The sequence below is a fragment of the Rhagoletis zephyria genome, unplaced genomic scaffold, assembly GCF_001687245.7.
Source record: "Rhagoletis zephyria isolate East Lansing unplaced genomic scaffold, Rhagoletis_zephyria_1.1 Rzeph_scaffold_02115, whole genome shotgun sequence".
Lineage (NCBI taxonomy): Eukaryota > Metazoa > Arthropoda > Insecta > Diptera > Tephritidae > Rhagoletis > Rhagoletis zephyria.
Window position 1 is genome coordinate 1 of NW_016159199.1, and position 20,983 is coordinate 20,983.

General features: G+C 39.0%; 4 protein-coding genes across 6 annotated transcripts; 3 read left to right on the forward strand and 1 right to left on the reverse strand.

The window, feature by feature from the left end:
• Positions 1 to 655: 655 nt before the first annotated feature.
• Positions 656 to 9,947, forward strand: axed (BTB/POZ domain-containing protein axundead). The gene is made up of 3 exons (XM_017620303.1): positions 656 to 1,293; positions 1,360 to 2,011; positions 7,894 to 9,947. Exons 1-3 carry the CDS (start codon positions 877 to 879, stop codon positions 8,118 to 8,120), a joined length of 1,296 nt encoding a protein of 431 aa, XP_017475792.1. The 5' UTR covers positions 656 to 876; the 3' UTR covers positions 8,121 to 9,947.
• A 2,399-nt stretch (positions 9,948 to 12,346) lies between these two features.
• Positions 12,347 to 13,644, forward strand: LOC108366036 (uncharacterized). The gene is made up of 2 exons (XM_017620297.1): positions 12,347 to 12,732; positions 12,794 to 13,644. The coding sequence occupies exons 1-2, from the start codon at positions 12,463 to 12,465 to the stop codon at positions 13,196 to 13,198; spliced, it is 675 nt and encodes a 224-aa protein (XP_017475786.1). The 5' UTR covers positions 12,347 to 12,462; the 3' UTR covers positions 13,199 to 13,644.
• Positions 13,645 to 13,794: 150 nt separating this feature from the next.
• On the forward strand, positions 13,795 to 15,721 carry Tcs3 (Probable tRNA N6-adenosine threonylcarbamoyltransferase Tcs3). 3 transcript variants are annotated; one of them, XR_001848041.1, is made up of 5 exons: positions 13,795 to 14,098; positions 14,150 to 14,629; positions 14,687 to 14,895; positions 14,966 to 15,294; positions 15,577 to 15,721. XR_001848041.1 is itself a non-coding variant. In XM_017620295.1 (4 exons), the coding sequence occupies exons 1-4, from the start codon at positions 13,984 to 13,986 to the stop codon at positions 15,206 to 15,208; spliced, it is 1,047 nt and encodes a 348-aa protein (XP_017475784.1). In that variant the 5' UTR covers positions 13,795 to 13,983; the 3' UTR covers positions 15,209 to 15,400. The 3 variants fall into 3 exon arrangements, 1 of the variants encoding a protein (XP_017475784.1); XR_001848042.1 differs by having other exon boundaries at positions 15,501 to 15,588; XM_017620295.1 differs by lacking the exon at positions 15,577 to 15,721 and having other exon boundaries at positions 14,966 to 15,400.
• On the reverse strand, positions 15,464 to 16,805 carry Pdh (Photoreceptor dehydrogenase). The gene is made up of 4 exons (XM_017620296.1): positions 16,364 to 16,805; positions 16,056 to 16,283; positions 15,816 to 15,989; positions 15,464 to 15,763 (listed from the first exon to the last, which is right to left on the reverse strand). The coding sequence occupies exons 1-4, from the start codon at positions 16,454 to 16,456 to the stop codon at positions 15,467 to 15,469; spliced, it is 792 nt and encodes a 263-aa protein (XP_017475785.1). The 5' UTR covers positions 16,457 to 16,805; the 3' UTR covers positions 15,464 to 15,466.
• Between the last annotated feature and the right edge of the window lie 4,178 nt (positions 16,806 to 20,983).

The following is a 20,983-nucleotide window of genomic DNA, read 5'->3' on the forward strand; positions in this document are numbered from 1 at the left end:
CATGGAATTTTGAACTGTTAGGAACATGAAAATTCTCACCGTTTTCACTAATTATTAACAGAAAATATTTACAGTAAAATTAACAAAGATCGAATCACTGTAACTTATATATTGCCTCCATATAACTGATTGTTCACATACGGGGTTTTAATGTAAAACTAATTTATTTGGACAGCTAAAACCGATAAATTTCGTAAGCTATTGTATAAATAATAATACAAAGTCTACTGAGAAAATTGTCAAAATCTATGCTGTATAAGCCTTATCTAGTATACCACTGATTGTTCCTATACCAGTTTTTGCGATATATCTCCTTTATGTAGGAAGCTAAACCCATTAAATTGTGTTACCGGTATACACACCGATCAAACAGCAGTCAAAATCACTTAGATTAGTGCTATATAAGGTATGCATATCTTCCATACCTCTGATTGTTGAGATATGATTTTTTATATGTGTATGTATACATATAAATTTTTTCAAATGCAGTAATCTGATAAAGTAAAGTTTTCAGATGTTCATGAAAGGTATGAAGCATTCGGCATAGCCGAAGACAGCGCTGCTCTTACTTGTTTATTATATAACTTAGTTATCATATTTGCGCCCATAGAAGATGCACAATTAATAATAAATATTTTATTTATTTGCAGATCATCAATTTGAATTATATGAACGATCACTGCCTTAAACTCCAAGTAAGAATTCGCATAACGATTTTCTGCATTCAAGTTTACTTTCACTTAAAAACCATCACCTCAAATACATACAAAAACTTAAGCAAAAAGGAGACAACCAGCGACGCACTGGCCTCACTTTCCAGCCAGCTTTCCAGCGCAGAAGGACTTCTCGCCCACCACCTAGCGGCAGTTTAGTGCAATGGTATTGCCATTTGGCTTGGCCTCTGATGGTCAAAACGTAGCTGGCAATCAAAACATGATAACCCCCACTGCACCGCCCGCTTTTCTTATGCACGGCCACACAAATGTATCCACTGTTGTGCCTGTCATACCAAGCCCCTACATCGATTTCATAGTCGTAAATGGCGATGATCGTTGCATGATACGCTGCGAGCGGAAAGCCGTGCTGGAGAATAGTGTCGAGTTAGCGAAACTAATACGAGCAGGTCCGAATAGTGGCCGCAAGGGCGATAATCACTTCCAGATTTCCAATGTGGACAAGAATGACTTTGAATTGGTTATACGATTTTTAGAGACTAAGTTTGTGCGCCATCGCGATCATTTGCACATACTGAAGATACTCGAATTGGCCGATCGCTTCAATTGTCCCGATTTGGTGAGTTGACGCCAACAAAAAAGTTGATGCGCTAAGTTTAAAATATTTAATTTTTACTCCGTACAGGTCATCCATTGCATACGTGAATTGGACCTACAATTAACAAGCGCTGTTGTGATCGATATCTTACGTTCGCTGTGGTTCTACCAAAGCATTTCGGTGCCAAATCAACACCAATTGTGTGCAGTTATTACCACACAGGAGATTGGCGCTAATAAGAAAACGAAACGTAAGAACACAAACCCGCCAGCGAATACCAACACCACTGGTGCTGGCGCTGGTGCTGGCGCTGGTGCCGGCTACAATGCGAATGCGAACATAGAATCGAGTACGCATCCAAGTCCATTTACTGCCGAGGAGTTTGGCATGGCTTTGCTCAATAATGCGCTGCAATTGATTGATATGCACGCTCAACTGGTGCTGACCAAGCAGCAAATCAACGAATTACGCTTTGAAGAGCTGGAAATGATTGCGAAGCGTGAGGCTTTGCAACTCAGCTCAGAGTTAGTGCTTTTCAATTGTCTAGCCGACTGGAGTGTGGCGGAATGTCAGCGTAAGAAGCTCGACGGGACGGCAGAAAATAGGCGTCGTGTGCTGGGGCCGCTGTGCTATGCGCCACGTTACTTGCTGATGAGTGCCAGTGAATTTCGCAGAGCTTGCGATCGCGTGGAGCTATTGGATCCAGTGGAAATATCACTTGTGAGCGATGCAATTGAAGGTGAGCGAAATGGAAAATCGTGGTACAAAGAAGTGGTAAAATTGGAAATTAAGCATTTGTGCTTACTTTGGAAATATTTTCTCGGCTTTTTCAATTAGAGAAATTTTCGCCTTGACTGACCATAGGTACTAAATGGATTTGTCGCTAGATATTTTGAGAATACCAATTTTATTCTGTACTTCGATAGCTTATTGTCAAAGCTCGCGACCATTAACTAGAAAATTCAGATTATAATAGGTTACGCAGCACATTTATTGTACCCTTCCTCTTCTGAGAAATAATATAGAGCATCTAGAGCCTTGGCTTGCCAGTTCATCAACCACATATCTCCCTGCAATGTGATTGAAACTCTAGAAAAGGCCGATTTATAAATGATCCTAAGGTCGTATATGCCACTTTTCTGATAGCCACTCAGATAATATAGAGACAGTCTATGCTGTAAAAGACACAAAGCAGTGAAAGCCGAAAAGTGTGGGACTTGCCTTTCGGCACACCGCACTAAAAACTCACCCCTGCTCCGTTTCCCTCCCACCGTGGAACCACCGTAAGGGTTTATTTCGCCGAGGAGCAGCGGCCCATTTCAGTTCAAATTGTGTTTGCCAAATTGCAAACAACGGACCAGTTTACTTCCGACTCAAGCATAGGTTATTAACCGCAAATGGCCACCCCATCTTCATGCTCTAGTCATCCATTCGATTGCAAAACTGCGGACAGATAAACAAACAGTGTTAACGTCTTTGGTTACAGACTTTCAAGCCCCACTGTCCGCGGTTTCAATAGTCAAGGTTCGAATCCGCTTCTACGGTTTAACTTCTTCTTCTTCTTTTTTGGCGCTGTAACCGCCTAAGCGATTTTGGCCGAGTTCAGCAAAGCACGCCAGTCGTTTCTCCTCTGTGCCAACTGACGCCAATTGGAAACGCCAAGTGAAGCCAAGTCCTTCTCCACCTGATCTTTCCATCGCAGTGGGGGCCTCCCTCTTCCTCTGCTACCACCAGCGGGTTCCGAGTTGAATACTTTCAGAGCTGGAGCGTCGGTGTCCATTCGAACGACATGACCAAGCCAGCGGAGCCGCTGTATTTTAATTCGCTGCACTATGTCTATATCGTTGTAAAGCTCATACAGCTCATCGTTCCATCGTCTGCGGTACTCGCCGTCGCCAACGCGTAAAGGCCCGTAAATCTTCCGCAAAATCTTTCTCTCAAACACTCCAAGAGCCGCCTCATCGGATGTTGTCATTGTCCATGCTTCTGCGCCATATACCAGCACGGGCATGATGAGTGACTTATAGAGCGTGGTTTTCGTACGTCGAGAGAGGACTTTACTCCTGAATTGCCTACTCAGTCCAAAGTAGCACTTGTTGGCAAGAGTGATTCTACGTTGGATTTCAATGCTGACATTATTATCGGTGTTAATGCTGGTTCCCAAGTAAACGAAATTCTCTACTTTCTCGAAATTGTAACTGTCAACAGTGACGTGGGTGCCAAGGCGCGAATGTGCTGACTGTTTGTTTGATGACAGGAGATACTTCGTCTTGTCCTCGTTTACCACCAGACCCATGCGCTTTGCTTCCCTATCCAACTTGGAAAAGGCAGAACAGACTTCGCGGTTTTTGTTACCGATGATGTCGATGTCATCGGCATAAGCCAGCAATTGCACGCTCTTGTAGTAAATTGTTCCTGAGAGGTTCAGTTCTGCAGCTCTTATTATCTTCTCCAACATCAGATTAAAGAAGTCACATGAAAGGGAGTCGCCCTGTCTGAAACCCCGTTTTGTGGCGAACGGCTCGGAGAGGTCTTTTCCAATTCTGACGGAGCTGGTGGTATTGCTCAACGTCATTTTACACAGCCGTATGAGTTTTGAGGGGATGCCAAATTCAGACATAGCGGCGTATAGGCAACTCCTTTTAGTGCTGTCAAAAGCGGCTTTAAAGTCGACAAATAGGTGGTGAGTGTCGATCCTTTTCTCGCGGGTCTTTTCCAAGATTTGGCGTATTGTGAATACCTGGTCTATGGTGGATTTGCCAGGTCTAAAGCCACACTGATAAGGCCCAATCAGTTCATTGACGGTGGGCTTCAGTCTTTCACACAATACGCTCGATAAGACCTTGTAACCTATGCTTAGAAGGCTGATCCCGCGGTAGTTGGCGCGAATGGCGGGGTCACCTTTCTTGTGGATTGGGCAGAGCACACTTAAATTCCAGTCGTCGGGCATGCGTTCATCTGACCATATTCTGCACAAGAGTTGATGCATGCACCTTATCAACTCCTCGCCGCCGTACTTGAATAGCTCAGCTGGCAGGCTGTCAGCTCCAGCGGCTTTGTTGTTTTTCAGCCGCGTTATTGCTATACGTACCTCGTCATAGTCAGGCGGTGGAACGTCGACTCCGTCATCATCGACTGCGGGCTCGGGTTCTTCTTCTCCACAACTTTCCGTGCTGCTACCATTTAGTAGGGCGGAAAAGTGTTCCCTCCATAATTTAAGTACGCTCTGGACATCAGTTACTAGGTCGCCATTATTGTTCTTACAGGAGTGCGCCCCGGTCTTTAAACCTTCCGTAAGTCGCCTAACTCTCTGGTAAAATTTTCGGGCATTCCTCCTGTCGGCCAGCATTTCAAGCTCTTCGCACTCACGTATTTCTGCCTCTCTCTTCTTGTTGCGGCAAATACGTCTCGCTTCCCTCTTCAGATCCCTATAGCGGTCCCACATAGCGCGCGTTGCGCCCGATCGCAGCGTGGCCCTGTAGGCGGCATCTTTTTTCTCTGCAGCTTCCTGACACTCCTCATCGTACCAGTTGTTCTTTCGGGCTCGCTGAAATCCGACTACTTCTTCGGCGGCGGTACTTAATGAGCGGGAAATGTGGTTCCACTGCTCGCATATGTCGGTTTGTTGAAGAGTGCTCTCTGAGAGCAGGTGTGAGAGTCGAGTAGCGAAAGCGCTGGCTGTCTGTTGTGATTGCAGCTTTTCGACGTTAAGCTTTCCTTGCATATTTGGGCGCACATTTTTTGCTGCACAGAGGCGGGTGCGTATCTTGGCTGCAACAAGATAGTGGTCCGAGTCGATGTTTGGGCCTCGGAGTGTGCGTACGTCTAAAACACTGGAAGCGTGCCTTCCGTCTATCACAACATGATCGATTTGGTTTCTCGTTTTTCGATCCGGAGACAGCCAGGTAGCTTGATGGATCTTTTTATGCTTGAACCTAGTACTGCATACTACCATGTTTCGGGCCCCGGCGAAGTCGATCAGCCTCAATCCGTTGTCGGACGTTTCGTCGTGGAGGCTGAATTTTCCGACGGTGGTTCCAAAGATCCCTTCTTTGCCCACCCTGGCATTGAAGTCGCCAAGCACGATTTTGATATCATGACGGGGGCAGCGCTCGTACGTGCGCTCCAAGCGCTCATAGAAGAGATCCTTGGATGCCTCATCCTTCTCTTCCGTCGGGGCATGGGCGCAGATGAGCGAGATGTTGAAGAATCTCGCTTTGATGCGGATTGTGGCTAGACGCTCGTCCACCGGGGTGAACGACAGTACTCGGCGACGGAGTCTCTCTCCCACCACAAATCCAACTCCGAATTTGCGCTCCTTTACATGGCAGCTGTAGTAGACGTCGCAAGGCCCCAGACATTGTTTGCCTTGCCCCGTCCAACGCATTTCTTGGATGGCGGTGATGTCAGCTTTTGTCCTTACGAGGACATCAACCAGCCGGGCAGAGGCACCTTCCCCATTAAGGGTCCGGACATTCCAGGTGCATGCCCTCAAATCGTAGTCCTTTAAACATTTGCCGTGGTCGTCATCATAAGGGGGCGTCTCATCCGAGGCTTTGCCTTGCTTCTTCACTGGAAGTGGTTTTTACGTGGCGGGTCCCAAGCCCAGCGCACAACCCATTGCTGGGACACGGTTTAACTGCCCGAGGTTCAAAATCCCACTGATTTGATGGTTGTAACGGCCGAGGTTCCCATCTGCATTTACGATTCGAATCAACGGGGTTCAAAACCTCACCGAGGTTGCAATCCGCTCCTACTCCTTTCTATGCATATATGCGGGACTGTTCCACTCGACGCGATTGGGTTAGGTGGAAGTCCACTCTTCCATGTCGCCTTTCAAGCCGTTTATTAATAATGGAAATGAGTTTATATGTCCAACGTTCACTAGTGGAACGGGTCCACGGATAGTTCCACTGCTGAAAGCAGTTTTGCTTCCCTCTTTCTCTAGTGCGGCTGTGGATAAATTCATGTGATTCGGTTTACAAACAAAAATATGGTCAACGCTAAATAACCACACAGAATAGCTCCGATATCTTTTCGCATTCAATTTCCGTGCTCAAGCCAATCTGGTATATTTTGTTCTTATGTATTTTGGGAGCAACTTAAGTTTGGCTCTATTCAAAATAAGGCCTTCTACTGCTCCCCAGTTCTTACTGCGGTCTGAGCTTAACTATTCGGTAATCGCAAGTATTGAAGAAAACCAACTGAGCCCGTAAATTGTTTCCGGGTCTGTAATGGCAGAATATTAGCGTAACCTTCCCAGTTCCTCGGTGACCTCGTCTCCTTCGATCACGCAGTGACCTGGTACTCAGCCCAGTGTCACCGTATTTCTCGCTGTCAAGCGTTGAATAGTGTCAACAGATTCCTTGACGATCCTGGCGGTGATATTGGAATGGAAAGGGATCTGATGGCTGATTGTCTTTTTGAAAAGATAAAGTTAAACGCGCCTTTCAAGGTTTAATCTGGGTCGTTGTAACAAAAAGTATCCCAGGGCTACAGAATCAAGGTTCTACTTATATTGTATTTTCATGTCAACGGTGCAACAAAAGCTTTTCTCAGGTTTATGCTGAGGCCTTCGCTGGCACACCAGCATGTTAGAATACGCAGACCTTAACTAATGACGTCTTCGACGGTATTGCCGAACTTTCCCATAACAATAGTTACCAGGTCGTCCGCCTAGTCAAGGACATCGTTTTCACATGCTTGCAGTGTTGTTAAAAGGTCATCCATCCCGAGAGACCAAAATGAAGAAGAAATAACTCTATGCAATATCGCGCTAACGAAGCAAGTCCATAGTTACAGACTACTTTATGACCAAGTAGAGGTACCCTATCATTTCCTTCGACTCCCATATGCCATGGTACCCATAACAGCTGGATAACATTTTTCTCAGAAAAGGCATTGAGTTTCTCTTCGCACTCCAGGATCAATGAGGATTTAACTTCGAAGGATGAGAGAGCCATAAGTGTCGCCTGACTCCAATACCCACAGGTGTGTACGCGTGCTGATCGGGATACAAAGGTGCCTCTTTCAGAGTGTTACAGCCAATTTAACGAAAGCAATTTAATTGAAAAATGATTTTAATTTTTTGAATTTTATATGGAAATTAACAGAAAAAAAATTAATTTTCCATTTAAATTGCTGGTGAAACCAGTTGTTAGACCTGATTTTATGATCGATATTTTCGCCATTGCTTTCAGCATGTCCTTCGTAAGACTTACCCTCGGTTCTTTGCCACACCTCGGGAATCTGGGTCAATGTTAGATCGTCCCTTATGATTTTGACACTGAGCTGCTGGCACCAACCAAGGGGGTATTGTACCTTTCGAGAGAGTCCGGCGCTCACCGTACTAATAGCCAGGTACTTAGACCTTTGGCAAGTTTTCAGTCCGATGGGGATGGCTTGACTACACGGAAAACCGTATCCCCCGACCCCAGGGCGATATCCGGGAAGTAGGCCGAAAGTATCGCGAGTGGCCGTTTCTTTCTATTACCTCAGTAAAAACCATTAAGTGGCCTAATCATTTTTGGATTATTTGAAAAAAAATATGCATACATACATATGTATGTATTTATATGCGCATAGATACATAAAATTTATTTATTATTATTTTACTTTCAGGTAAAAAATTGAAGAATCTTACGCCAGAGCAAAGTCAATTATTGGAAAAATTTCGAACGCCACGACCCGAGTTCCCCAAAATGCCAATTCATCTAAGTGATCGTACCAATCCAAAGAATTATCCAAAGAAAATGCGACGTGCCGAAAAGGGAGCATCTGGCGAGGAAGGCTGCTGGAGTAATTTCGGCATGAATTGCTTGGCTGTATTCGCGTGCATTTTCGATTAAGCGAATAACGAAGTAGAAGTAAAGTAGGAATTTATGTAGAAGGTTAACATTACAACAAGCGGTTTACACCCACATATGCACGCATGCATAAGTACGTAAATACATATTTGAGTGCACAGGCATTCAGCATTTTTCCGAACAAACTTCAGCAGTCCGAGGTGCGTCAACTACACAGGGTTGTATGTACTTACATTTGTATGTGTACAGTAAGCAGCTGGAACTTAACGGTAAGGCGAAGCTTGAAGGCGTGACTATGGCAACTTAACGTAACTTAAAGGCTGTCATTTAAAAATTCTCTTAACTGGCTGTTGCTTATATTTGGACAGTCGAAACTTGACGTAGCTTCTGTCTCATTTCGATTTTCTAAGTTCTAAGTTACGTTAAGTTAAGTTAAGTTGCCATAATCAGACTTTAACGGTTATAATGATACCAAGTTTTGAGACTTGGAATGGGTGCGATGCAGAAAATGACGGAGTTGTAGAATTAGAAGAAGAAAAGGAACAGTTATGTGAAAGCAATGGAGACTATTCAAAACCCATAAGAACGAGTAATTTAAGTTTTTATACCGACATACCGATACCACGTGAATTTTCTAGTGAGTTACAAAAAGTACAGTACGGTATGTGCATATGTACTCCACCTACACGAGTAATTAAATAGAACAAAATCTTATGTAAAATATGTATGTATGTTATTGTGTCAGTCAGTAGAGCTATCACATCGTATTTGGAAATGTCGCTGTACCGTCTGAAATTGTTTACATACCTACATACATGCATACATATTTAATTATATATATATAAATATACATATTTTTTATGTCACCCTATTTTATGTATGCAATTTTATAATTTGTTAAGTAAATTTGTTGCTAGTCAATACATACATACATACATACATATGTACGTATAATCGCAAATATTTGTTTATAGAAAATTTGTTTCATAAATAGAATATTAATTAGCATAATTGAAAAGGAATCTAAGTACAATATATGCAAGCATTGTCTACATAAATGCATACATATACATACATACATCCATACACACAAAATATAGCTAAAAATATTCACCTAACATACAAATTTTTAAATTAATAAATTAGATAAATTAAATTAATCGAATGTTTTAAGTTATAGCGAGCAAAAAAGGGAAATGTGGAAGATAAGCTGCACACGCTTAATCATATTTACACACATACACACGCACACATAAATACATACATACATGCAAAATATATTAAATGTTATAGCGAAATTTACGCAATTCACTTTTTAAATAATTTTACTAAGAGCGAATATGTATTTATGACAGAGTGGATAGGCAATTTAAGCTTGCGAATCGATTGTTAATTTTAAAAAATTTTAAAGTTTCAACAAACAGAAAAAAAAACATTTTTTTTTTTGAAACATCAACGAGTGCGGCATTTTACAGCCACCCCAATATTTAATCGTAGATTTGGCATGTATTCGAAAAGATGGAATGGCTAGGAATTGTAGTAAATTTGTTTATAAACATTTATTCCATCGTTTGTATATGTACTCTTGCATGGTCCCGTTTTTATGAAGCCCTTTTTTGCAAGGCATTAAGTAAACTCTCATACATACATAACTAAATACATACTGTGTAATTTAGATCTAATTTGCAAAACTTAAATTTTTGTGTGTATATTCTAATACAAACTAAGCAAACATTTTCTACATAATGCAATCGAATGAATATGTCGCTGAAAATTGAATATAGTTAAGTACATACCACATCAAAGAGAGCATAAAACAGCATGACTAAATTATTGATACAGACATAGTACGATACGAGTAAATATACGCAAGCGTTTAAATAAAAATATAAATTTGCAGTTTTTTATTGAGTGTATTATGGGGAATGAAAAATATTTTACTCTGTTTTTATGTATTTTCCAGCTGTAAGTCTAGTATGCAAAAGCAACAGGAATTTTTAAAATCGTTGTTTTCAATAATAACCAGGGCTTCGGAGCGGAGCATGGAGCAAGGAGCAAAGGATTTTGGCTGAAACGGAGCTGGAGCAGAGAGCTAAAAAAATTAATTTGCTCCTTAGCTCCTTAAAGAAAATAAATTTACTTAATTTTTTTATTTTTACCATTGAAAACAACTGTGTTAAATAAATTTTCACTTGGAAATACATACACTGAGGGAAAAAAATTTTAGAATTAAAAAAAACCTGCTAAATTTAAAAATATAAGCACATAAATGAGCACCAACCCAACTTGTTTTAAATTTGAGTATGTACGCTATAAAATATGTCGTTGTGAAGTGCACAGATGCCTTTTCGTAAATAAGAAGAAAAAATGATAATTAAATTTTTGTTCCGTCTGATGGTAATTGATCCAGGACCCTCTTGGCAGCAACCAATTGTATCAAGCGTCTTTGCACACTCAGCTACAACACTTTTCACTTGATTTAAATACGAACCTTTTTAAACGGTAATCAAATAAAAAATTTTCATTTTTACAATGCGTTTTTTTCCTCAGTGTATTGTTCATTGCAGCCAGGCATAATTGCCACGTCAATTTGAACGGCAATGAAAAAACCATGACTTCCCAACCAGCAAAGATAAGTCAATTTTGTCGACATTGCGGTCTCGTACAATTTTACGTATCCCGAAATGAACAGAAAACGACTACAATTTTCGTTAATTTACGTATCGCAAAAACGTTCAAAAAGGACTGGGCCGGACTCACGGCATCCGTGATCGAATTAATCTCGATTCGAATGGAGTGAAATAAAATAGCGGCTGTTTTTATTCAATAAATGTTGCGATCCCGTACGAGTCCGGACTACGGGATTTTTGGTTATTTATATGTGTGAGCTGAGTGTGTTTACGCATACAATAAGCAAAAATTTACAACCAATTTTGGAGGTTATGTTGAAGTTGACAGAAGCTACCATTTTTTACTAGAAAGCGATCCCGTACTTTCCAATGTTACTCTCTCGCTCTGAGCGAATTTTTATTTTTGACAGTTTTACTAGTTTTAGTCCGAGGAATACGGAATCGCGCCAACAATTTGAATTAAAAAAACGAACCCACTACCGAATACTCAAAAAAAATTTCACAGATGCCCTGATTCGGGCACTGTATTAATTCAATAGGAGGGAGGCTCAAACAATTATTCTCCTTCAGAGTTAACTGTTAATTTAAATCTCTCTGCTTTCTTTCTGGAAAATATTGATAGATTTTTAGCCCTTGTGGGTAAAAATTATAGATAATATAATATAGCTAAAAAGTTGGTAGATCTACCAATAAAGTGGTAAAGTCCGTGCACTGGTGTAGACTTACTACCATCCCTAAATTGGCTTTACGGTATATTTGAGAAACAAAAAACAAAACCGAATGCGTTTTTAAACTAACGCCTATTTTATTTTTCTTAGGGCCTTTTGCATTGTTAACATTGTAATGATAATATAATAAAACATTGAAAAAACTTTTTTTTGAACAAATGCGGTGGATTTTGCATTTGTTTTTTCGGAACACTATTTTTGACCAATTTTTTTTTAAGGTCAAGGGGTAACTGGGGTTCAATGGCAATATTTTTCCGTGAAAGGGATTACATTAGCTTACAAAACCATTTTGTTTGATATCAAAATGTTGCCTCTAACGAAGCGCTAAGATTAATTCGCATGAAGTGTTCAAAAAGAGTACTGTGTGTCGTTGCACAATGGGCTTTTCCACAAATCATGATTCAGTAACAAGGTATCAAATTTCGACCTAATCTAGCACAATATATTCACTGAGTCGAGGATCACCCTCTGGTTTTTTAACGCCTTGGTTTGAACCTTATATATATCCGATGTGCCCAAGCGGGAAGTGATTCCGGTGATAAAAGTAACGGATTATAAACAAGTAATTTTTAGCAAAAAAAAACCGACTTCTACTCCTATATAAAAAAAAATATATATATATATCTCATGATCCACTGATCGGATCTCAACCAGATTAGTATGGGACCACCTCTGAGACACTACCTTTCCGTTATTGAAATCGGTTGACGTGGTACAAAGTTAGGCGGTAACATACCTAAAAAAAAAACAAAAAAAAAATATTCCGACGAACTGATAACCTCCTCCTTTTTTGGAAGTCGGTTAAAAACAACAAGGGGTCTTCACTATTACTTCCCAAATGCCTCCATTTAATATTTATCTAATACCAATTAATTAATCGATGTGGCAAGACAACAGCTGTTTGGCTTTGAGTTGTTTTGTTTTGATCTGTCATTTTAGTGCGAGTCAAAAAATAAAAAAGTTTTATTTAATAAAAAACAGAAGTTTATTATAAAAAACAGAGGTTGATTACAAAAAAAATACATAATGCAGGATTTTGAGGCGAAGCGGAACGCCTTGTTCGCTTGTCTCGACAATGCAAGCAAAGAGCTAACCGGAACAGCGCTAGACCAAAGCCATTCGGCCAGCCCCGCAATCGATTTAGTTTACCGCCGCGGCAATTGTCCAAACAGAAAAAGAGGAGCTCCATCTCCTGATAAAAGCTTATCTCGAATGCGCGGCAAAGAGAGTATATTCAAGAAACCCGAAATGCCACTATCAAAATGTTTAAAGCCTCGCAGGACGCCAGATTATAAGGTATGTTTGCTGTTAAAAAGCAAAGATTCGTAGATTAATTTGACGATTATCGTTTGTAAAGGTTAATCCACAAAAGTGGACCAAGTACTCCCTGGCAGATGTGGATATCTCAGATCACACCAACACTGCCGCAGCTTTTCAGTTCTTAAAGCAAATGGACGAGCAGCTGGAAGCGCGTGCAGAAAAAGAGGGAAATTTCGAGGAAGGCAAGTTAAAAATCGAGTTTAAGAGGTCTAGTAAAATAAGAAAACAAATGAAAGCTAAAGAAGATGATGAACTAAAAGATGTGGAGGTGGATAAACCTAGGCTAAAAGGTTCCAAGGTTGTGATGCCAGAATATGTTGTTGGACAGCAAAGAGAATCAAAGAAAAAGCATAAAGTAGCTACGGAGAATAAGGTACGTGCTGCTGGTACCTTAAAGCTTGAACATCTACAAGAGGAAGATGAAGAGCCAGAAGAGGATTAATGTTATAAATTTTGAATTATTATTTAGATACAAAAATTTAAATTGCAAATACATACTTTTTTTAGATATTAAGTACACATATCGCACACCGTCTTCAAAGGAGTCACAACTCGAAATAATCGTTCGACAGAAAATGCGAAAAACTATTTCGTAGCAGATGCTAATCATATGGGCAGGGCGACTTTACCTAAGGTTTTTTTTAACAAATTATAACAAAAATTTGCTCCAGCTTCTGCTGAAAGGTAAATAAAACCTCTGTGTACATTTTTAGCGGATAATTTTAAAAATGCCAAATTTGGAGTTGTGACTCTTGAAGACGGTATGCAACATGGTGGACATGTTTACAGTGTAGGCGCGTGAAATCTGTAATATGAAAAATCCATCGTATTTTTAGTATGTATGTACATATATTGATCGCAATAAAAAAATAGCTATGGATAATCGAATTTGAATGAATCGAATCAGTAACCTTATATTAAGCATTCCAAAATGCATTAAATCAGAGAACTTTTAAGAGATACAAATTCTCTGATCAAATGAGCTAAACAAGTTTATAAACATTTCTCTGCAACATTACGGTTGTGGAATATGTTGCTAGATAACTTAAAGTTGTTTTTCGACACAGTTTATCTATCATCTAGGCAAACAGCTGTTTGAACAAAGTGACAGCTGCCAAAGGCCGGTTTGTTTACAAAAATAAGCAATTGCCGATTTTTTATAACCTATTAAATTAATAGGATTACTATAATAAAAGTACTAAAGCAATAACTTTGTAAAAACTTAAAATGGTGTGCGCACTAGGCATCGAAGGAAGTGCAAATAAAATTGGTGTTGGTATAATACGTGACGGAGAAGTGTTGGCTAATGTGCGCCGTACCTATGTGACACCACCAGGCGAAGGTTGTGAGTAAAGATTTATAAATTATTTTTATTAATTTATAAAATTCTTAGGATTCTTGCCAAAAGAAACAGCACAGCACCATAGAGAAGTTATTCTCCAACTTATCAAAAGCGCGATGAAAGAAGCTAGCCTGGAACCAAAAGAGTTAGATGTTATTTGCTATACCAAAGGTCCCGGCATGGCGCCGCCACTATTGATTGGCGCAATTGTAGCACGAACACTTTCGTTATTGTGGGAAAAGCTACTTTTAGGTGTTAACCATTGCATTGGTCACATAGAAATGGGCCGTCTAATAACAAGCGCGCAAAATCCTATTGTGCTCTACGTGAGTGGCGGCAATACACAAGTAATTGCTTACTCTAATAAACGATATCGCATTTTTGGTGAAACCATAGATATCGCCGTGGGCAATTGTTTAGACCGGTTTGCGCGCATAATTAAACTTTCGAACGACCCCAGTCCGGGTTATAATATAGAGCAGTTAGCAAAGAAGGGCAAAATTTTTATAAAACTGCCGTACGTCGTCAAAGGTGTGTGTAGATGCCTTAACTTCCAAACTACTTATATTAATTACTTATTTTTGATAGGTATGGATGTGAGCTTTTCGGGTATTCTTTCACAAATTGAAGAGATCGCCGATCCCAGCAAAAGGCGGAATAAACGTAAAAAAGCAGAAGAAGCGGCGGTGGTACCAGAATATAGTAACGAGGATCTTTGTTACTCGCTGCAAGAGACAATATTTGCAATGTTGGTGGAAATTACCGAACGTGCAATGGCGCATTGCGGTTCTAATGAGGTAGGTATTTCATTAAAATTTATACGAAGAAGAGTTAACAAATAATTGATGGTCCAATTCAAAACAAAAGGTACTCATTGTGGGTGGCGTGGGCTGCAATGAGCGCCTACAAGAAATGATGCGCATCATGTGTGAAGAACGTGGCGGTAAACTATTTGCTACGGATGAGCGCTATTGCATCGATAATGGTCTGATGATCGCACATGCAGGCGCTGAAATGTTTCGTTCTGGTACACAAATGTCTTTCGAGGAATCATTTGTAACGCAACGCTTTCGTACAGATGAAGTGCTAGTCACTTGGCGCGATGACTAATGAATAGGCAAAATATGACGCCTCATATTGAGTTTTGTTTAAACTGCAAACAACAAACAACGATTTGTTCTGCATTCTTCAAAAAGGTTAGTTACTAGCCTCATGAAAATTCAATAACAAACAATTCGTACTAAGCTTCAGATTTGAGAAATTGATCAGAGATTCATGTATGTAAATAAATTTAATTCCAGCAAGCATGTTGGTATGTACTAAATATATGTATATAGTCTAGTTTCAAAACGAATCTTTACAATCTTTCTAATCGCTCAATTCCTTCTCGATACCACGCCAGTAACTCTTCATTTCCATTGGAAACAGTCGCTTGCCCTCGATTATGTACACCTCACCATTTTTCTCCTTTTCTAAAGCGCTAAGTATGCAACGTGATACATCGGCAGCACTTTGCTTGTTGAGACGATCCAGCACTCGATATGATTCATCACCCATATCGGGAAAGAGTATTTTCTCAGTAAAATTTGTAAACATGTCCGTAATAGTGGCGCCGGGACAGATTGTGATGAACTTGATGCCAGTGCGATTTAAGTAAATATCAGTCTGCAAATAAATACTTATGAATGCAGTGAAAGTCTAAAATAAAAGCACTTACACCCAAACATCGTGTGAAATTTATAATTCCTGCTTTAGTAGCAGCATACACAGGCAGCAGAAACATTGGATCCAAACCAACAACAGAAGACATATTTGCTACAATACCTCCTTCCCCACCATTTTCCTTGCTCATCACTTTAAGAGCCGCAAGTGTGGAATTAATGATGCCGCCCTATGAACGCGTACAGCATAATGCGTAAATATTGTGATAAAAAAAGATTTAACATTTTTGAATTACCAAATTGACTAAAATGGTACGCTGTACATCCTGATCATTGAAAATGCCAGCAACATTCACAACAATATCAATGGAGCCAAAAGCCTTTCCAAGTTCTTCGTAGGTATCTGCAATGCCCTGCCTATTCGCAACGTCGGTTTTTACCAGCACTATAGTTTGTGTGGGATGAGCTGCACGTAACTTAGAGATATCTTCCGTATTTTCTTGTATATCAATAATAGCAATTTTCTAGATATTTATAACAAAAAAAAAAAATATGTATAAAGAAGCAACAAGAATTTGGATTATTCTATATCCATCATGCTCACCGACGCCTCATTGGCCAAGAGTTGCTTGCACACTTGCAAGCCAATGCCGTTGGCGCCGCCGGTAATCACTGCATTTTTGTCGCGAAAAGCCATTTTGTATTTTAAATCCTCAAGTGTATGGAATTCAACTAATTTAATAGTATTATTTTTGTTGATTAGTTTATTGTATTTTTGATTGGGAACTCCACTATGGCCGCGAACACCTCCGCTGTTAATTTTAATACCAAACGGAAAAGACAAAATTTTGCAAAATATATTGTAAAAATCCACTTTGTACAATTTACTCTTCTAGAACTCTACTTTACAATCGGTTAGCGTGCCCACTAACGATCTCGACTTGATGCTAAGCAATTTATACTAGCCAACTTGGATGTGATACCAACTTTGGTTTAGTGGTTAGCGCATCAAGCTTCCCCTCAGATATTTGATATTGATACATACAGAGAGCATTATGAAACGTTGACTGAAAAAAAAATTGAGTGTAACTGCAATATCAACACACACACTAGCGCTTAAGCGTAAGCATAAAAGTTTCCTAAATCGTCTTGTATGCTAGCATTGTGCTTAATTGTAGTCAAAATAAGATTTATTTTAAATGTTGTCTAGTAAAAGCTGGGTGTGAACAATTTAATAATATCAATTACAAGAAACCAAAATCAATCTAGCAAACCATAATGCCCTAATGACCTAGCATTAGTCAACAAACTTATCGCCGTTTAAAGTACAAAACCGCGTATCGTGGTTCTGCAAAACCTAGTAACTGACTTTTGTGCAAAAAAATAAATTTTTGCTCACCGGAAGCTCCTGGCACTTATCCATTCATAATAAAATATCGAACTTTGATATAAGAAGAGATAATTAGGGATAGGTTGTAGCCGCTACAACAACAACAACAACTTTAGGGATAAAATAGAGAATTGCTATAATATCAAAAAGCAATACTAATATAATATTTGATGTCCGTTTTTCAAAGAAGTAAATTACGAAATTTTGTTTTCAATAGTACTTAATATTAATGCTGTAATGACCTTGATGAAAAATACATAAATAAATCGAGACTGGAGTTAAAGCTAGTAAAGGATATATTGGCGATATCGCAAACACTTATTGACGCCCAATATGAAGTTCCTTATATTTACATACGCAAGTATGCGCATTAGGGTGCATCACTATCTATAAAAAAGTTGGTACTGCTTTCCGCCAAAGCTTAAAAGGTATACATACATAATATTGTTTAAAAAATTTATTCACGGAATTAAAATAATGAAATTTTTGCCGGTATTTTCGAAACGATCCGTAATATTTCTCCGAAATAATTTGGCGGAAATTTTAAAATTAAATAAATTTTACAATTGCTGTGGAAAAGTTGTCCATGTATTTTATATAGGAAAAAATAACTTTTCGTAGAAATGGTATAGAATTCTTGAAAATCAATAATTTTCGATGGGGTACCTACCTCTATTTCTCTTTAGGAGATTCCCAGTTGTTGTTGTTGTTGTAGCGGCTACTAAGCCCCGTTCGGGGCGGTTCATCCATCAACGTTATCGTCTATTTCAGCTAGGGGAAGGCCCAGGAAGTGTGCTACTTCCAAAGGGGCTGTCCATAGGACAGGGGCGTTAGCTGAGTGGGGTTCTCAGGGCATGTGAATAGGTGCCGGGAGTCATGTGGCGACTCTCCACATGCCGGGCATTGGTTCCCAGTAATAATACCCAATTGTTTATTCAACCATTTTTTATATCAACTATACTTTATAGGTTCGCCAAAAACCGTAGAAAATGCAATGGGGGGGGACCAATAAAAAATCTTTAAATAAAGAATTGGGTATTAATATTAGAAGTATCCTGAAGAGAAAAATATTGTTTTTAAGATATCTATACCATTTCTTTGAAAAGTTATTTTTGCCCATATAAAATACATGGAAAACTTTGAGCGCTTTGAGCGACCTCTAAATATTTTTTTATTAAAAAAAAAATTGGGTATATTTTTTCGATTTAGAATAATTCTAGGGGGTGAGAGCATTAAAATTCGGACTTAAATTTTTTTTTTTTTTACCACCCTAATGTACATAGATTTTCATGCTAACATCATTTCTCATACCTTAAAATCATTGAAGCATTCTAATTGTCCATATCGATTTACAGTATATCGTTGCATTATCTTAGTCACAATTAATTTTTTGATTATTTAATATATTCTGACAATCTTGATTAGTATTGTAAAATAGAAACGTTTCTTATAGATACGGTGACCAGATTTCTGTGGACAAAAATCGGGCCATTTTTAAAGCATCGAATACGAACATACAATTGTGTTTTTACAATAAAAATGCATAATAGCTTTATTTAAAACAAAACAAAGAGAAAAAAATTAAAAATGTTTATTATTTTTTTATGAAAATCTAACTTACTATATAAAACAAAATCATGTAAATCGAATTTCCAAATTTGCAGAACATTTATAAAAATTCCAAATTTGTAAGCTTAGGATCTAGTATGACTCCCAAATACTTTTTCTATTCAAATGAGTGCACATTATTTAAATTTCATGTTCAGCTTTCGTATTTCTTCCAACTTGTGAGGCATTAGACTACCAGATAAAGCTTTTACTCTGTGCGCGTCAGGAAAGCTTTTTAAATATATACATATATGGATTTTAAATGAACGTACACAGAGTGTTTTGTAACAGCGATGAGCTTTTATTCTGTACTATGATCCTAGGTCTGGCCTGGGAATTCGCTGTTTCCAACAACTCCCAAGTTATACAAATGTTTCATTACCTTCCAGTGGCCAGTAAGAAATCCTTTGTTTATGATTCTCCTTGTAGACATTTTCGGTATACAGCATTTAGCTTGTCTGTTACTTTCCATATCTCTTTAGTACTGTGTCCCTGCCGCCTTCAGCATCCAGATATAATAATTTCGCCAAAGGGAAACTCTCGACAGAACAGGTCCTATGCCTCCCTTTACATCCCCATTCCTGGCGAGAATATGTGCCACTTCATTGGCCATGACACCACTGTGACCCTGCAGCAAAATGAGGAAACATGGTTACTGTATGCGATTAGTATTAAAAGATTAAGGGAGGTCAGCATTAGCTCGGAGGAAATAAATGATGCTGGAGTGACAGTTCTCGGCCAGATATAAAGCTGGGTCTTTCCGGTTATGTAGACCCGACTGTCGTAAAAGCATGTACATGTATGTTCTGTTATTGCTTTCTTAAGACAAAATTATGCTCTCCGCGGCGAGAGTCAATTGGCACAGAAGATAAGCGACTAGCGGTTACAGCGCCAAACAACAAGAAGAAGTCGGGGTCCATAAAGGTTTGTTCTGTTCCAATTACTCTCCGGAGTGCGGAGTTCTAACAAATTAAAATTTAGTGTTTGTTGGACACCCGATTCAGTAGATATACATATTTAGTTCATTGGCATAAGTCTCATCCTGAAAGACATACACCCAATGTTCCGACGCCATGAGCGGAGCCAACGGTACATCCTTCCACTGTTCCTGTTGTTACTGTGCACTCTTCTTTCCCTTGTGGTATAAAACTGGAAATGGAGGAGTATGCATTAGGGTGGTGCAAAAAAACTAAGGTCGGAATTTTAAGGCTCTCACCCCCCTAGGATTGTTCTATACCGAAAAAACCGCTTTGAACTATTTTCTATAGGTCCCCAAAAAACCAAAAGTTCAATGGGGTCCATACAAAATTGTTAGTATTAAGAAGTTGTAAAATAAAAAGTTAGGTATTATTATTGGCAAGAGAAACAGGTTCTTCCGATCGAAAAATACCATTTCGACGAACATTTGATTTTCCCCCATATAAAGTTCATGGAAAACTTTGAGCGCTTTTTGATTTCGAAATAAAACAACAGGGGTGTATTTTTTTCGATGTAGAACAGTCCTAGGGAGTGAGAGCATTAAAATTCAGACTTTAATTTTTTCACATGCATTTTATGACCACCCTAGTGTACATACTAACTTCTTTTTTGAACGAATCTAGAGGCGCTTTTATAAATTTTTCGGTAACACCTACATAAATTCTACAGTACAACTTTTTTTTATTAGTTCTACTGGAATAATCGAAATACATTCTTAGCAAAATTTTAATGATTATTGGTGAGCTTAAGTTACTGACATTAGGGTAATATGAACTGAGATCTGGTGGGTAACACATGAGGCCAATGGGCTCTGTAACAAAAAGATGCCTCTTCGTGACAAAAACATCGATATATCATCCTTTAACCACCAGTTTCACCAGCGATTTAAATGAAAAAAGGATTTTTTTTCCTTCTGCCAGTTTTCATATTAAATTCAAATATAAATAATAACTTTTCACTTAAATTTGCTTTCGTGAAACTGGCTATAAGATACGACTAGCAAATGCTGAAGATATGAAAACAAATTTAAAAAGTCGACCCCCAGTTCGGAAAAAAAATTTCGAAATTGCCTTGCAAAAACCCTTCAGATTTGAAGGTTTTCGGCGGTCTTTTTTTTCGGATACGATCCTACATACATACAATGTATGTATGTACATATGTATATCTTTAATCGATAGCAGACAAAATTTTGTGTAACTTCTTGGGACAATCTCGAGCATATTTTTGATATTAGTTTGTGGATCAGGA

What these genes read in the sequence shown, in the direction of transcription:
- axed (XM_017620303.1), top strand. Translation starts at nt 877, where the DNA reads ATGGTATTGCCATTTGGCTTGGCCTCTGATGGTCAAAACGTAGCTGGC. An exon ending in GCTTCAATTGTCCCGATTTG is followed by an intron (nt 1,294 to 1,359) that starts GTGAGTTGACGC and finishes TACTCCGTACAG; the next exon opens with GTCATCCATTGCATACGTGA. An exon ending in TGTGAGCGATGCAATTGAAG is followed by an intron (nt 2,012 to 7,893) that starts GTGAGCGAAATG and finishes TTTTACTTTCAG; the next exon opens with GTAAAAAATTGAAGAATCTT.
- LOC108366036 (XM_017620297.1), top strand. Translation starts at nt 12,463, where the DNA reads ATGCAGGATTTTGAGGCGAAGCGGAACGCCTTGTTCGCTTGTCTCGAC. An exon ending in GCAGGACGCCAGATTATAAG is followed by an intron (nt 12,733 to 12,793) that starts GTATGTTTGCTG and finishes TCGTTTGTAAAG; the next exon opens with GTTAATCCACAAAAGTGGAC.
- Tcs3 (XM_017620295.1), top strand. Translation starts at nt 13,984, where the DNA reads ATGGTGTGCGCACTAGGCATCGAAGGAAGTGCAAATAAAATTGGTGTT. An exon ending in TGTGACACCACCAGGCGAAG is followed by an intron (nt 14,099 to 14,149) that starts GTTGTGAGTAAA and finishes TAAAATTCTTAG; the next exon opens with GATTCTTGCCAAAAGAAACA. An exon ending in ACTGCCGTACGTCGTCAAAG is followed by an intron (nt 14,630 to 14,686) that starts GTGTGTGTAGAT and finishes TATTTTTGATAG; the next exon opens with GTATGGATGTGAGCTTTTCG.
- Pdh (XM_017620296.1), bottom strand. Translation starts at nt 16,456, where the DNA reads ATGGCTTTTCGCGACAAAAATGCAGTGATTACCGGCGGCGCCAACGGC. An exon ending in TCTTGGCCAATGAGGCGTCG is followed by an intron (nt 16,284 to 16,363) that starts GTGAGCATGATG and finishes ATAAATATCTAG; the next exon opens with AAAATTGCTATTATTGATAT. An exon ending in ATTTCACACGATGTTTGGGT is followed by an intron (nt 15,764 to 15,815) that starts GTAAGTGCTTTT and finishes ATTTATTTGCAG; the next exon opens with ACTGATATTTACTTAAATCG.